This window comes from Cricetulus griseus, chromosome 8 (assembly GCF_003668045.3).
Source record: "Cricetulus griseus strain 17A/GY chromosome 8, alternate assembly CriGri-PICRH-1.0, whole genome shotgun sequence".
Classification (NCBI taxonomy): Eukaryota; Metazoa; Chordata; class Mammalia; order Rodentia; family Cricetidae; genus Cricetulus; species Cricetulus griseus.
Window position 1 is genome coordinate 2,665,447 of NC_048601.1, and position 15,333 is coordinate 2,680,779.

At 47.4% G+C, this 15,333-nt stretch overlaps 3 protein-coding genes across 13 annotated transcripts in view; all 3 read right to left on the reverse strand.

The window, feature by feature from the left end:
* The window catches only part of Mrps35 (mitochondrial ribosomal protein S35), a 33,719-nt gene extending 27,445 nt beyond the window's left edge, over window positions 1-6,274 (reverse strand). The window contains exons 1-3 of one of the 2 annotated variants that reach the window (XM_027430076.2): window positions 6,124-6,274; window positions 2,207-2,244; window positions 4-171 (exon numbers count right to left, since the gene is read on the reverse strand). In XM_027430076.2, coding sequence (XP_027285877.1) covers window positions 4-171; window positions 2,207-2,244; window positions 6,124-6,229 — 312 coding nt within the window. In that variant the 5' untranslated portion in view covers window positions 6,230-6,274. Of the gene's footprint in view, window positions 1-3; window positions 172-2,206; window positions 2,245-3,220; window positions 3,378-6,123 lie in introns of those variants that run through there. The other variant, XM_027430077.2, reaches the window with a different exon arrangement.
* Window positions 6,275-9,018: 2,744 nt separating this feature from the next.
* On the reverse strand, window positions 9,019-13,092 carry Rep15 (RAB15 effector protein). Its single transcript, XM_035448673.1, has one exon. It carries the CDS (start codon window positions 12,649-12,651, stop codon window positions 11,956-11,958), a length of 696 nt encoding a protein of 231 aa, XP_035304564.1. The 5' UTR covers window positions 12,652-13,092; the 3' UTR covers window positions 9,019-11,955.
* A 441-nt stretch (window positions 13,093-13,533) lies between these two features.
* The window catches only part of Ppfibp1 (PPFIA binding protein 1), a 146,771-nt gene continuing 144,971 nt past the window's right edge, over window positions 13,534-15,333 (reverse strand). For all 10 annotated transcript variants that reach the window (XM_027430084.2, XM_027430079.2, XM_027430081.2 and 7 more), the window contains one exon: window positions 13,534-15,276. In XM_027430084.2, coding sequence (XP_027285885.1) covers window positions 15,190-15,276 — 87 coding nt within the window. In that variant the 3' untranslated portion in view covers window positions 13,534-15,189. The remainder of the gene's footprint in view (window positions 15,277-15,333) is intronic.

Here is a 15,333-nt window from a genome sequence, read left to right on the forward strand (position 1 = left end):
TACCTTTAAAAGCTCTAGGTTCCCCTCCTTTGCCATGGGCACGCCCTTCTTTACTGGATACCCCATTCGAATGGGCAGAGGAACAGCAGAGGGTTTAAACGGCGCTGCGACAGGGTAAACACTGGGCCAGTCCTGGTCAACATCCATCTTCTCCGTCCTAGGAGGCAGAGCCTAAGAAACAGGAAATACTTACATTTTAAATGTAAACTCATTCTTCAATTTTAAGACAAAAGCTGTAACTAAGATACATAAAGCTCAACTATCCTACACAAGAATTGATTTCCAGGACTGTGAGGAACTGAGAAAAAGGCTTGCTGTGCACACCTGGCAAGCTGAACCTGCCCGAGAATCCACAAGGTGAAAGGAAAGAAGCAATTCGACAGAGTTGTCCTCTGACCACCACACTCCATCTGTGACACACAGCCCGAACACTACACACAACGACGAGTAAAACAGGCTGATTTCCAACAAATTTGTAGCTCAAGTAAAAAAACACTAACTCAGCATAAATATCTCTGTTCAGTTGCTTCAAACCATGACAAGCTTTCCTTTAATGTCACATTTCCTTCACGAGAATTAACAATTTCTTCATGAGGTTTATGGAGTATGTTTATGAAGTTTATAAAAACCTCAATGATGTAAACCCACACTTGAGGAAATGTTCAGAACTTGGAGACAGGGCTGGGGACGTGACTCAGTTGGTAGAATGGTGCTTAGCTCGCACAAAGCTCTGAACTGGACCTCAGCACTAGGTATGGTGGTGCATACCCATGACACCAGCACCTGGGAAGTGATCAGAAGCTCTAGGCCAGGGGCTGGAGAGATGGTTCAGCAGGTAAGAGCACCGTCTACTTTTTCAGAAGACCCAGGTTCAGATCCCAGCACCCGCACGGTGGCTCATGACTGTGTGTAACTCCAGCTGCAGACAGTCTGACAGCCTCTCATGGCCCTCTTGGACACCAGGCACACATGTACACATACACACAGGCTATATACATTTATACACACAAAGTAAAAATAAACATTTAAACTTTTTAAAAAAGTTCTAGGTCATATTCTTACAAAGCAAGTTTAAGGCCATCCTGGGCTACAGGACACCCTGCCTCAAAAGGAGGAGGAAAACAGTGGAGGGTTCGGGAAGGAGTAGGGAGGAACTTGAGAGTAGGGGAGGTAAGAGAATGCCAATATCTAGGGGCCAGTGAGACAGCTCAGCAGGTAAAGGTGCTTGCCACCAAGCCTGATGTCCTGAGCTCAATCCCTGGGACCCACATGGTAGAGAGAACTGACTCCTGAAAGTTGTTCTCTGGTCTTCATACACGTGCCACAACACACACACACACACACACACACACACACACACACACACACAGACAATTTTTTTTAAAAATAAAGAGGAAGCACTTTGAGATAGATTAATCAAGGTTAAACAGATTTAAAAATGCACAATGTCTGCAAGCCAGAGATAATGACTAGAAAGCATAGTCAATCACATGAACACATCTGCATGCATTTGAAAGTGTTACGTACAAGGGGATGGCCTCCATATAAAGGTAGGGTTTCGGATTAGTGGTGTGGCTCATGGGTTGAGAGCCTTTACTATTTGTGCAAAGGATTCAAGTTCTGTCCCCAGCACCCACACCGGGGGCTCACAACCACCTGAAATTTCAGTTCCAGGGAGTTGATAGCCTCTTCTGGCTATACAAGCACCAGACATGTACATGGTGCACATAAACTCACACACACAAATACATGTGCATAAATAAAAAAATAAGTATTTTTCTAAAATTGGGCTTAGGCTGGCAAAATTTAGTAATGCCCTTCTAAATATCAGCATCAGGGCGATACATGCCCCAGAGTGAGTAAAGTTCCTCTGAAAATTACTGCTGTAGATGAGTACTGATGCTTGGGCCTTTGACCCCATGCTCATCACCTGACCCAAACTCCTAAAGATGCCCAGAGGAGAACATCTGTTGAGGCAGATGCATCCCTAACCCTGGAGCCATGGCCAGCCTGTATTCTGGCTCTGTACCTGTTTTCTGGGCATGCTGGGTGAGCCTGCCTCTTACAGCTTACGAAATCTTAGACTAACTACTATCAGGACTATGGCAGCTACCCAGAGACCCTTCAAAGCCCCCTCCGGCCATACCCTCTCTGCCTCACTTTAGGACTTCAGAAATCATATAAAGACAAGTAAATACATGTGTACCTTTCTTCTTAATGGCCGTTCACTTCTGGATGCCGAACCTAAAAGACAAAAACTTATGTATTTATTTTACATCAAGGAAGACAAAAATTTATAATGTATCATTGTTCAAAATCACTGGCCTGCAGTTCTAACACAGCTTAAGCCATTTAGTAATGTGAAAATGGAATAAACTATTTTCTTCAAGTTTAAAACAAAGAAATCCAGTAGCAACAAAGAAATCTGCCTTCCTTTTATATGAGAGGGTCTTACACTGCAGCCCTTAACTGGCTGCAATCCTCCTGCCTCAGTCTCCCCAGAGCTGAGATTACAGGTGTGAAACATCCACACTCAGCTAACAAAATACTTCCACTAATTTTAAGGTTTGTAGTACAGTAGGTTGATACTCTCAAATTAAAATACCTAGTTAGAGTTAAGCATTTTGAATCTTTTTTTTTTAAAAGATTTTATTTATTATGTATACAACATTCTGCTTCCATGTATGACTGCACACCAGAAGAGGGCACCAGATTTCATAATGGAGGGTTGTGAGCCACCATGAGGTTGCTGGGAATTGAACTCAGGACCTCTGGAAGAGCAGTCAGTGCTCTTAACCTCTGAGCCATCTCTCCAGCCTCGTATTTTGAATCTTTAAAGGTAACTGATTTGAAATGTCCAATGACAAAAATTACCGATAACAAACTCATGAGCATAACATTTAAGTCACAGGACTGTAGAAGTAGATGGATCCCTTGCATACCAAAAGTACTTTTAACACAGCTTATTTTATGCATGCTTTAAGGAGTGCTTGCTGTGCTGTAGAAATAGCTACACTTACTAAGTACTTTTACACGCATATTCTCTGCTAAGATGACTTATTATCGCTTCCTTTAGCCTTTCTTATGACAAATACAAGTATTATTACTGTACTTTGTAGAGGCCACTTACATTCAAGAAACTCAAAGGACAAGAAATTAAGGTCACTGTAGCATAGCATACAAGATTTCTTGTGTTCTGGTCCACTGTCTCCAGCCTTACCTACAAGAGCTCCACAAAAGCTGCAATGTGCTTTCTCAGTACCAGGCCTTTTAGTCATTCTCTCAACTCTGTTCTCTGCTTGGCCACACCTCCCTCATTTCTTCATCTGACATTTTTTGTTTGTTTTGTTTTGTTTTGTTTTTTTGAGACAGGGTTTCTCTGTGTAGCTTTGGAGCCTATCCTGGCACTCTCTCTGGAGACCAGGCTGGCCTCGAACTCACAGAGATCCACCTGCCTCTGCCTCCCGAGTGCTGGGATTAAAGGCGTGCGCCACCAACGCCCGGCCTTCTGACATATTTTTATTCATCCCACAACACTGACTCTTTCAAAAGTTCTACTGTTTATCACAAACTAGGAACACAGTAATGAATACAATACAGCTTTTGCTCTCAATATTGTTGCTAGCCTACAGATGGTCTGGCCCCCACTGCTGACGCCTGTGCTGCTGGCCTGCAGATGGTCTGTCATGGGCAGTCTTCACCTCTGTAACCATGAGAGCTAAGTCTCCTAGGGAATCCCTTTTCAGTTTATACACTTATCCTAACTAGGGTTTCTATTGAGGCAATGAAACATCAGGACCAAAGAGCAACTTAGGGAGGAAGTTTATTTGGCTTACACTTCCAAATCAACGTCCATCACTGAAAGAAGCCAGGACAAAAACTCAAACAAGGCAGGGACCTGGAGGCAGGAGCCAATGCAGAGGCCATGGAGGGTGCTGCTAACTGGCTTGCTCAGCCTGCTTTCTTATAGAACCCAAGATCATCAGCCCAGGGATGGGGCCACCCACATGAGCGTGGCCCTCCCCCAGCAATCACTGATTAAGACAGTGCCCTACAGCTGGATCTTATGGAGACATTTTCTCAATTGAGGCTCTCCCCTTTCAGGTGGCTCTGGTTTGTAACAAGCTGATATAAAACTACCCAGGACAATGCACTCCTTGTCAATTTGACAAACAAACATATCACTGTTAAGCCATAACCTTTCCTTTCTAGTTCATCCCCAAGATGACACATTAACATCAAAATCACAATATAAAACATTTACAGTCTTTACAAATTTAAACACTTTAAAATTCAGTCTCTTTGAAAGTCAAAGTTTCTTTTAAAACTTAAAATCTCTTTTAGAAGTCAGTCTCTCAGCTGGGGACTCCTGTAAAATCAAAAGCAAGTACTTTCCTACTTCAAGACGGAAGAACCAGGGCACAGTCACAACCCAAACAAAGCAAAACTAAATTCCCAAAACATAAACAACTCAATGTTCAATTGTGTGGGATTCACTCTGGATACTTGGTACCTGAGCTCTGACTGGGCAAAGCCCATGGTCCTGCAGTGGACTGTGGGCATTTGGAGTGTGCTTGCTTCAACTTCTCAGAGGAATTCCGTTTTCAATAATGGAACTACGAGTACTCCAAGATATTCTGAAGTAATACCCCTTGGTCAGAAGGTAAAGAGCTGTGGAAGAGCATTTAAGACAGCAGGAACTTTGTAGCAGTAACCCTTGGTCTCTGCTATGATGGGGCACTCTAATCCACTCTTCAGTGACACAGATAAGGAGTGCCTGCATCACACTGAGTCCCTCACGCTTGCTATTGAGAAGCACGAATAAGGCTCAGCATCTGACCACATCTGCATCAATCCACAGAACCCTGTGCTATAGAATAGCTTCCCAGTGACAGAAAGAGGGTGGGGGGTTTGGGGAAGGAGTGGGGGAGGGACAGAGAGAGAGAGAGAGAGAGAGAGAGAGAGAGAGAGAGAGAGAGAGAGAGAGAGAGAGAGAACAAGAGTGATCGCACAATGTGGAAACCAGTAACCTGGAGCTCAGTATGGCTGACACCGAAGAAAGAACAGAGGGCAAGCTATTTAACGTGTGTCAACGACAAGGCAGGCTTGGCTAAGGCCTTGCTTTCCTCCTTCTCTCCAGTCCCTGCAGATGGTACTGACACTCACTCACTCAATGGCTGGGGGGAGACCTGTCAGGTGTGAGATTTACCCTCAAGGCTCCTATCGAATCCATCAATAGATGCCATTGCCTTTACCTTCAAAAAACTACACCCTGCACACCAAATCACTGTTACCATCGTCTCACTTGCAACACCAACAGCCTCCAAACCGACCTCCAGTCTTCCCCTGCTGAAGTTGAGTTCACCACACAGCTTGCCAGGGATCTTTCAGAAAAGAAAGCAAGCTTAGGTCTGTTCTAGGGTGATCCTCAACGTCCAATAAAACCTAAGCCCAAATCAAAGCCACATGACTCCAAACCCTTACAATTCAGACCATTACTCTAATTCTGGCATCTTGGACCACACTGGCCCCTTTACGCACATAGCGGGTCAGGGTGGCCCTCCTCCTCCTCCTCCTCCTCGTCCTTCATCGGTGCCTTTCTCTCAAACCTTCACAGGGCTGTTCGAATGTCTTTTCCTCTGAGGCCTCTCCTCACTATCTTACCCTGCCTGAGAAGTCCCTTCTTCAAGGGAACATCAATCACCCTGCCTTCTTATTCTTGGTGGCAATACATTTTATTGCAACTGTGCACTGTGTACACGCAGGGCGTGAGCCTCACTAGTTACGCCAGCCTCTGCCCATGGAAACCTGGAGACGGACGGGCCCCCAGGAAGTTCTCCCAAAACCACCTGTGGACGGATTTCCACCCAGGAAGGGGGAAGACGATGCTGCGGAGAGAGGACCCTCAGGAGGGCGAGGGCGAGGGCGGGAGGACGGAGGCGTGGGCAGGCGGGCCCTGCAGGAGAGGCCCTCACACCGCAGTGCTCCCCGCCCCCACCGCCCCCCACCCGCGGCTCGCACCCGGCCCGCGCCGGCCCGCACGCGGCTCGCCCGCTCCGGGCTCGGCGGCTGCGGGGCGACAGGAGCCGGGCCCACCCGCCGGCGCGCGCCACCCGCACTCACGCGGGCCGCCTCTCGAGGCCGCGGGCCTGGCGGCCGAGGCGAAGCTGCGCAGGCCGCGCGACCCCGGGCACAGGATCAGCCTCAGCTGCAGCGCCGCGACCGCCATGGCTGGAGGAGGACGAGCCGGAGCGGAAGCCCGCCGCCCGGATGGGGCGGGGCCGGAAGTGCGTAAGCGTGGGAACGAACGTAAGCGGTGCGGCGGCTCCCTGCGGGCTGGTGCGCAGGCCTGGGGACCGTGACCCAGGAGTCCCGCGGCCTCCGCCTGCCGCTCTGTCCCGTTTGTGTTGTTGTTTGCAAAGCAATCGATGCTCCGAGCCGTCCCCTTCCCTTTTATTGTGTATTTTATGAGTATTGGCGTCGGCCGGCGTGTCTCAGCGTCACGTGCCCGTGTTGCCCGCAGCGGCCGGCAGGGGGCGTGGAATCGGGGCTGTTGTGAGCCGTGTGTGTGTGTGTGTGTGTGTGTGTGTGTCTGTGTGTCTGTGTGTCTGTGTGTGTGCGTGTGTGCGCGCTCGAGCCTGTGTGTGCGTGTGTGTGAGCATGTGTGCGTGCCTGTGTGAGCCTGTATGTGAGCATGTGTGTGCGCGCGCGCGTGTGTGTGAGCGTGTGTGCGTGTGTGCGCGCGAGCCTGTGTGTGCGTGTGTGTGAGCATGTGTGCGTGCCTGTGTGAGCCTGTATGTGAGCATGTGTGTGCGCGCGCGCGCGTGTGTGTGAGCGTGTGTGCGTGTGTGCGCGCGAGCCTGTGTGTGCGTGTGTGTGAGCATGTGTGCGTGCCTGTGTGAGCCTGTATGTGAGCATGTGTGTGCGCGCGAGCCTGTGTGTGCGTGTGTGTGAGCATGTGTGCGTGCCTGTGTGTGCGCGTGTGTGTGTGTGTGAGAGAGAGAGAGAGAGCCTGTGTGTGAGTGTGAACCTGTGAGTGTGAGCATGTGTCTGTGTGAGCCTGGGTGTGTGTGTAGCATGTGTGTGCGTGCCTGTGTGTGCGTGTGTGAGCATGTGTGTGCATGAGCCTGTGTGCGGGTGTGAGAGAGCCTGTGGTGTGAGCCTGTGAGTGTGTGGGCCTGTGTGTGTGTGTGAGCGTGTGTGTGCGCGTGTGAGAGAGAGAGAGAGAGAGCCTGTGTGTGTGAGCCTGGGTGTGTGTGTGAGAGAGAGCCTGGGTGTGTGAGCCTGTATGTGTGCGCGTGTGGTTTGCCCACACTAGCAGGAGAACTGGTGCTTTGGTTTTCTCCTTTCATGGATGGTGGAGGTTTTAATTCCCCGCAGCCATATGGTGATTAACAGCCATCTGCAATTCCAGTTTCCACAGGCACCAGGCATGCATGGGATGCACAGACGTACATGCAGAGGAAAACACCAATACATATAAAATAACAGGCAAATAAATATCCTTTAAAAAATGGGTCCCCACTGGGCATGGTAGGACTCACTGTTAATCCCAGCACCCAGTAGAGGCAAGTGGACCTCTGTTGGGGAGGCTAGCCTGGTCTACATAGTGAGTTCCAAGTCAGCCAGTGACACAAAGTGAGCCCATGTGTCAAAAGGAAAAAAACAAAACAAAACATGGGTCTCAATCTTGGTTTAAAACTACCTCAAGAGATTTTAAAAATACATCTTAGCCTCCTCATTCTATGGTGGTTAATTAATCTAGGTGTCTCTGGAGCATTACTTTTTGCCTTATCTGTATTTAGTTTGTTTGTTTCAATTAAAAAGCTTGTATATGTGCACATACGCACATCATTCACGGAGTCAGAATCAGCTCTCCCTTTTCACTTTTGAGTCCTAGGTATCAAACTCAAGTTGTCAGGCTCAGAAGCAAGGGCCTTTACCATGGATCCACCTTGCCTGCCCAACCTCTATTGTTGGTTTTTTTTGGGGGGGGCACCCAGAATGTCAGAGGCAGGAGGATTGCAAACTCAAGGCTTGACTAGGCTACACATTATGCACTTAGATCATACCTCAAAAAGAATCCAGTACCAACTGAGCCATCTCACTGGCCTTTATGCCTTTCCCTAACAGAATCCTCAGCAATATCTAAAGATGCGCTGGAAAAAATACATACATATATTTACTGTGCCATCCACCATGAGATAGAAAACCCCCAAGAATGGGGACTTCATTCTTCGCATGGTTGGATTGACAGGGCATAAAACAGGCCTTTGTCCTGAAGAGACCAGCTTCCCATTTCGGCAGCCATTACAGCCTAGCACATGCTTGCCTGACCTTGCCTTGGTCACTAGGAGGTCAGATGCCTGCCTCGTGGCAAGGAACCAATCAGAAGTTAGCTGGTGGTGCTATGCTTTACCGCTGTGCTTTACAGATAAGTGCACAGCAATGACACGCAGAACATAGCAACCACCCTGGGAGGGCCTATGGACCATAACAACCAGTTGACCAATCAACACAGGGCAAACCCTCCAAGCCTGGAGCCACACCAATCCTGAGCCTGTGCGTACCCCTAGACACTCCCCTTACACTGTCCTATAAGATCTACATGCCATGGCTGGAGGCATCTTTCCTAGCCATCTGCCATGGTGGGTGGATGAAAGGCCCGAGCTAACATGGGGTTAGCTCATTAAACAACTACAATAAAGCCTTGTGTAGTTTGCATCAAGCTTTTGACTCTGCCTGGTGATTGGGGTCGTCTCAGTCCTGGACTGAGATCCTGGGGGCCTGAGCCTCTGGGGGTCTTTCAGTCCAATAGACAGTAAGCCATGATCTGTGAAAAAACCTATCCATTTATACTAACCCCCTTTTTTTTAAGGAGCATGCTCGTTGGGTACAAGGCGAAAGCAGCTGTCTATTCTACACCGTTGAGTACTGTATTAGCTTTGACAGTGACAAGATGCTTGACTGAAGCAACTTAAGGAAGAAGGGATATTTGGGCTCACAGTCTGGAGGGCACAGTGCATTGTCATAGCCACAGGATCCTGAGGCTGGTTGTGAGCAGCCTCCCCAGTCAGAAAGCTGGCGCCTGAGCTCTTCCTCCTTTGTGCTCAGTCTTAGGCCTCCAGTCCGTGGGATGGTGCTGCTCACACTGTCACAGATCTTCCAAACTCCCAGTCACACCCAGAGGTGTATTTCCTTGGCAGTTCTACATCCAGCTAAGTTAACAATCTGTGATTAACCACCATCACAAATACCATGCTGCCTGGGAGAGGAGATGTGGGTCTCTATTAGCAGTCATCTTCCTTAATGTTGGGTTTGTTTGTTTCTTCCATGCGGGGGATGGAGGCCTTTCGTATGTTAGGCAAGCACTCCACCACTGACCTTTATCCTCAGTCGCATCTTACATTGTTTAAAGTTAATTGATAAGTAATCATGTGTATTGATACTCATTTGCTGCAGTATTAAACACTGGATCCCCTGCCAATTTCCAGAATAGAATTGGCTTCTGGCTCTGTCTCATTCTAACTTCCTTAAGGAGGGGGCTCAGGCTGAATGCGCGTCAAGAACGGAAAAGAAAGGCTGAAGAGGCTGTGTACTCATGTCTTTCCTGAAGTTAGGAGATGCCACGGGGATCACAAAAACTCCTCCCTTCCTTTCCCCAGGACTTGTCTGAGTGACTGTTCCGAACAGGAGGGGTTTAGGAGCCGCTGTTTTTTAAACTTGCACGGTGTTTACACAAGGCTCAGTGGAGAGAAAACAAGAGCAGGCTGTTTAGGCTTTGCCCACATCGAAATAACAGAATCTATGTTCTCTGTGTGCTGGGCAGAGAGGGACTCAGTGGGCTTGGATTAGTGCTAAACACCAAAGACTCTGGATTTCAGAGCAGCATTACAAAATAGGTATTGTCATCTTGTTTTGTTTGTTTTTGAGAGTGTGTGTGTGGGCTGGATATGAATTTGTGGGAATTCTCCTGCCCCAGCCTCCAGAGTGTAGGTATGGGTCACACCCTTCCCACTCCCTTCATCCTTAGCCTCTGAGTGGAAAAGAACAGGAGGCATTAGGATTCTAGAAGTCAAACTGGCACACCCTGTTAGTTTAACAAGGGAAAAGACATTTATACAGTGGGGTGGAGGAAGGAGTGGGACAAAGCAAATGGGATTACCAAAGTACCCTGGAAGTGACAATGGCCTGTTGAGAAGGATGGAGTCACAGGAGGGGCAATCAGACAGGCACTGCTGGAAACCCACTTGATACTTGTAACTGGATGCCTGAGTCCCAGAACAGGGTGGAAAAGGCTGGAGACTGACAGAGAAGCGCACAACCTGAGAAAAACCAGCTCAGCGAAGGAGTAGGTAGAAATGGGAGAGTGAGCACAGGCTTCAGGTTTGACCTCATCCCTTCCCACACAGCCTCGACCAGTTAGTAGTCCTGGTACAGACTCCGTGGCCTTCAATGAGCTTTCCTAAACGAACGCAGAACAGACGAGTTCCAGCGACACAGATCATAACCTCAAATGCGTTTCTTACTTCAGATGGCAGCCCAGCATGCCGTCTGGTGCCATCATGATCACGATGTCATCCAGCCTTGCAGGAGCCCCAGATTTCCAAACACAGACAGGACCAAGGCCATGGGAAGCCCCATAAAAATGAATAAGTGTTCTTGGAGGGTGGGTGTGGAGAGATTTGGTCCACGTTGTTTGGACACAGGTTTCTCTGCGTAGCCCTTGCCGAACTGGAACTCACCACGTAACCCAGGTTGGGCCTCACCCTCAGAGCTATCTTACCTCAGCCTCCCCAGTACTGGGTGGGATGCTGTCAGCAGCACCACACCACTTAAGCCCATGCTTCCCAAGGGCCGCACACCAGGGCAGCCGCAGAGCATGAGCAGGATTGAGGAAGGACAACCACCAGCTTCCTTGCAGGGGAACACCTTTGTGTTCCCAACACTTGCAGCTACTCAAGAGTCAAATTTACCTTATGTATTGCTGGAAAAGTCAGAGCCTTAAGTGGAGACTGACTTTCTGTTAACAGCTCACGACTTGGGAATGACACACATCCTTGATTTGACAAATAGAAACAAGTACTTACTTCTTATTAGAGCCTTATGCGCAAATTATGGTAATATATTCAAATCATGGGCCCAATATGAGATCAATAAATAAAGGACATTACTCTTCGTATTGTTAAGCCCAGGAAGACTTTTAAGCAAAAATGACTTTTCTGTTTGAAAAAACATTCCTTACTGCAAATACAGATACTGTAGCAAGGAATTCTTTCACAGGTGACTTAGTAAATCATGGGTAAAGCTAACACTCAATTGAATCCTAAGTTAAATCCTTTGAAAGTGGGGCAGGGGTGGCTCAGAGGTTAAGAGCACTGGCTGCTCTTCCAGAGGTCCTGAGTTCAATCCCCAGCAACCACATGCTGACTCACAGCCATCTGTAATGAGATTTGGTATGCAAGCAGACATTCAGACAGAACACAGCACACATAATAAATAAATACATATTTTAAAAAATCCTTTGGAAGTCCTTCAGGTGCAGACGTGCTGGGAAGGAGCATGAGTGGAGGAGAGGCTCAGAGGACTGGCCGTGGGGAGACTGGCAGCCCAAATGTCTTTACACCCGTTGCTCCCCTGACAATATCAGTAACGTTGCACGCTTGTGACCATAAGACTAGTCAAAGACAACTTTAGTTTTGCAAATCAAAATTTACGCATATCTTTATCATTACCTCGCCTAATTTTTTATTTTTAAGTAAACGAAGACTAAATTAAGTTTTCCCTAAGACACAGCTAGAGGTTTTGTGGTTTATTTTTCTCCCTTTCCATAATTGTGACACTAACAAGTTTTGACCCAGGCAATCACTTTCAGTCAATGTTGGGGATTAACCCCACTCTGCTGAATTTTTTTTCTGTTTTATCTGCCAGACCAGTCTCAGCAACACGCCCAGTTTAAAGAATGCTAATATAAACCTTGCCCATGTCACTCAGCCCATCTCTTCTACGCAGACAGTTTCCCAGCAGCTCTTTGATGGAGACATAGTCTTCTGTCTCCAGCAGAAACTGTTCCACAGCCTTGCGCCCCGGCAGTTGGCTCTTCACCATCCCACTTTTGACGCTCTCCAGGACAACTCCTCTGATGGCTTTAGGCTTTCCGGGCACGCTGAAGACGATAATCAGGCCCAAACAGTCCTCTCCCACCAAGTTACAGAACTCTTCCAGCCTACCAAATCTGCCTTTCGGGCAAGACTCCTCTCCCCTTGACTCACAGGACTTTGGGTCCCTCAGGGGAGGAGGAGAAGCCATCCTCAGGGTCTGCACTGCCACCTGAAGCCGTATTTGTTTTTCGGGTCCCCAGAAGGTCCAAATCCAGTCTGCTCCAAACAGCGAGGCCTGGTGCTTGGTCATCTTAGTGGTGGTGAGCCACTCATCAGCCCCCCTGTCCTGGCAGAAAGTGATGAAGTGGACAAGGAAGATCTCACTCAGTGTACTTGCTGCCAGGCAGAGTCTGCTCAGTGGGTACTCAAACCCCAGGTACTCCTTTAGCTTCTGTGCCGCGTGGGCAACAGCTGCGCTGACCACCTCACACATGGCAAGGACCTCCTGGTTGTCCTTGGGAGACACCTGCTGTGAGGCCTTTTGCCCCATTTTCCTGCTGCACCCAGTAGATGCTCCCCTTAGCTATCAGACATGTGAATGTCACCAGGAATTGCTTCTTTTTTGGAGAGGATTTCCTTCGTGGAAGCCAAGTCTGTTAAGACTGCCACAGCTTCTTCGGTGTGGCTAGCCATATAGACCTGAGGCTGGACAAACATGTGAGGGAGGGCTTCCTAAACAGGAAGCCACTCCATTGGGTGTGGTATGCTCACACAGATAACTGCTGCCTGCCAAGTGACAGATGACAATTTCACACAAAACACCGGTGCTATAGGTTATGACCAGGTGACTTCTGATCTTTGGGAAACTCTGCCTAGATGTGGTTCCTTTTCAAAAACAAACAAAACAAAACAAGGAAAACAAACAAACAAAAAAAGGGGTCAAATGAAAACCAGCATGTGAGCACACAGGTTGGAGTCATAAATACCCTTTCTCTCCAACCAATGTCTCCAAGTTTGCAAGTCTCCCCCTCCCCCTCCCATTTCTCCTCCTCCCCTTCTTCCTCTTCCTCCTCCTCCTCCTCTTCTTCTTTTTTAGAGATAGGGTTTCTATCTCTATTGGAGCCTATCCTGGTACTCACTCTGTAAACCAGGCTGGCCTCGAACTCACAGAGATCCACCTGCCTCTGCCTCCCCAGTGCTGGGATTAAAGGTAGATCACTTCTGTCTTGACCCTTTGTTTCCCAAGTATGGTGCTAATATTTCCTTTCATTTACTTCTTAAGTAGTGAAGATCTCAATTTGTCTGTGATTCATGCTGTGAACCCAACTCACACAAACATATGCAAGTTACATACAAGCTTATTTTTCTATCAGAAACCAAGATGTTCTTCTGAACAAAGGAATGTTAAAATAATGACAATTAAAAACACAAGGCAGTTATCAATTGACTTTATTTGCTTTCATACGGTAATGCCAACAGTGCATACAAATACTTTTGTAAATAAAATATATAATCAAAAGTTTTTTTTTTAACTTTATCACATATCATCAGTTGTTACATTGTCCTTATAAAGAATATTTGGCATCAGTAACAGTCTTGCTGGTATTTTTCAACCAGGCTCAAATAACAAATTGAGCTTTTCAAATGGTGACATTTAATCAACGTTTAAACTAAAACCCCAATCGAGGAAGAAGCCAATATAGCAATCAAACCATGAACGGGAGCATCCAAAGGACATCACCATTAGCATCAGATAATTGTAGTTAGATATAAAGAGTAGTGTTACAAGTGTCACAACGAACAGCTCTGTAACCTGCTGAGCACATAACAGGAATACTGCTGACATTTAGAAACGGTTATCACCAAATCTATTACCATAAACTGAGCTGCCTACCTGCACCCCAGCGGGTGAGCTCCTGTCTGTACACAGTTGGTCTTGTTACGTGTAACCCCAAATGAAAACCAGATTGTCTCCAACACCACTGAAAACACACATATACACATGCCACAGGAACAGCTGTGCTTGGCTTTCTAGCCTCTTTGCAAAGAGCTTTTGGGCCTTGTGTTACAGAAAACATGAGCAATATGCTACTGGACAGGAAGACCATTAGAAAACGGCCTGCAGCCTCAGAGTATTTGGATCCCTGACTGAAATAACACGAAGCCCCCTCAGTTGACAGTATGAGTGTAAGGGACAGTGGACATGGCTAGGTGGACTCCTTAGTTCCATGTAATGGTGCATTTAGCAAAGAAGAAAATGAGAAACTTAACATGTAAAAAGGTCCTGTTTTGGTTTGGTTTTTCCAAAGTCACCCTAACAAAACCTTTTCTGAGGGGACTGAGTGCATCCAAAGCCGGAGGCACGAGTAAAGCCGGAGCTTCTACACCGCTCTGCGATTTTGTGGGCGTCAACGTAGTGCACAGCATGGAGAATTTAACACTGTTAAAATTCATCACTGGAGGAATTCCCTGTCTCCTCAGGAATCAGCTGGTCTACAAAAACCTGAGAACACTGGGGTTTCTTTGTTTTTAATCTGATCTTTCGATCCTTGTGTCACAAAATAAAAGTTCTGTTTTCTCTATACTGTATATATATATATATATATATATATGTATATATATATACATATTTAGAAAAATATATGAAAATAAGACAGTCAGAGGCAAGTGGAGGTGCGGCTGGCATTCTGCGGCCCCGGATGCGGTGAGCAGTGGGATCTGGAGAGCAGCACGTTCAGCTTAGACGCTGCAGCAAACACGGGTGTGGCCAAACCGTCCACGCTGGGATGTGGATGAAGGAGCACTCTGGGAAACGCCCAACCTGAAACGCAGCACTTTAAACAGAAGATACCACAGACATTACATTCCACAGAGGCAGAGTGGGCACACTTCTGTTCACCGGTGTCTCGTTTCTCTCAGCGTCTTCAGAATGGGCACGGCGCCCCTGCATTACACACAGCTCCACTTCCGAGGGAGCAGACGTTGGAACAACCAGCAATGCATAACCTGTCACCTGTCACATGAACTACTTGAAAAACAAAGTTGGAAAATGACACCTGTGCTCCTGGTGCTTGCCCAGATGCTCTGGTCAAACATTGGAGTCTTCATCTGTGATGCTGGCACTGGGGGAGCGGGCAGCAAAATCTTTAAACATGTCGTCTTCCTTTAACATGTGCTGGAAGACAAGGGGCAGCAAGTTACACACTTAGTCCTGCCAACAAGCAAGTGGGTA

Excerpts from the sequence above, each read along its gene's own strand:
- Rep15 (XM_035448673.1), bottom strand. The coding sequence starts at position 12,651 with ATGGGGCAAAAGGCCTCACAGCAGGTGTCTCCCAAGGACAACCAGGAG.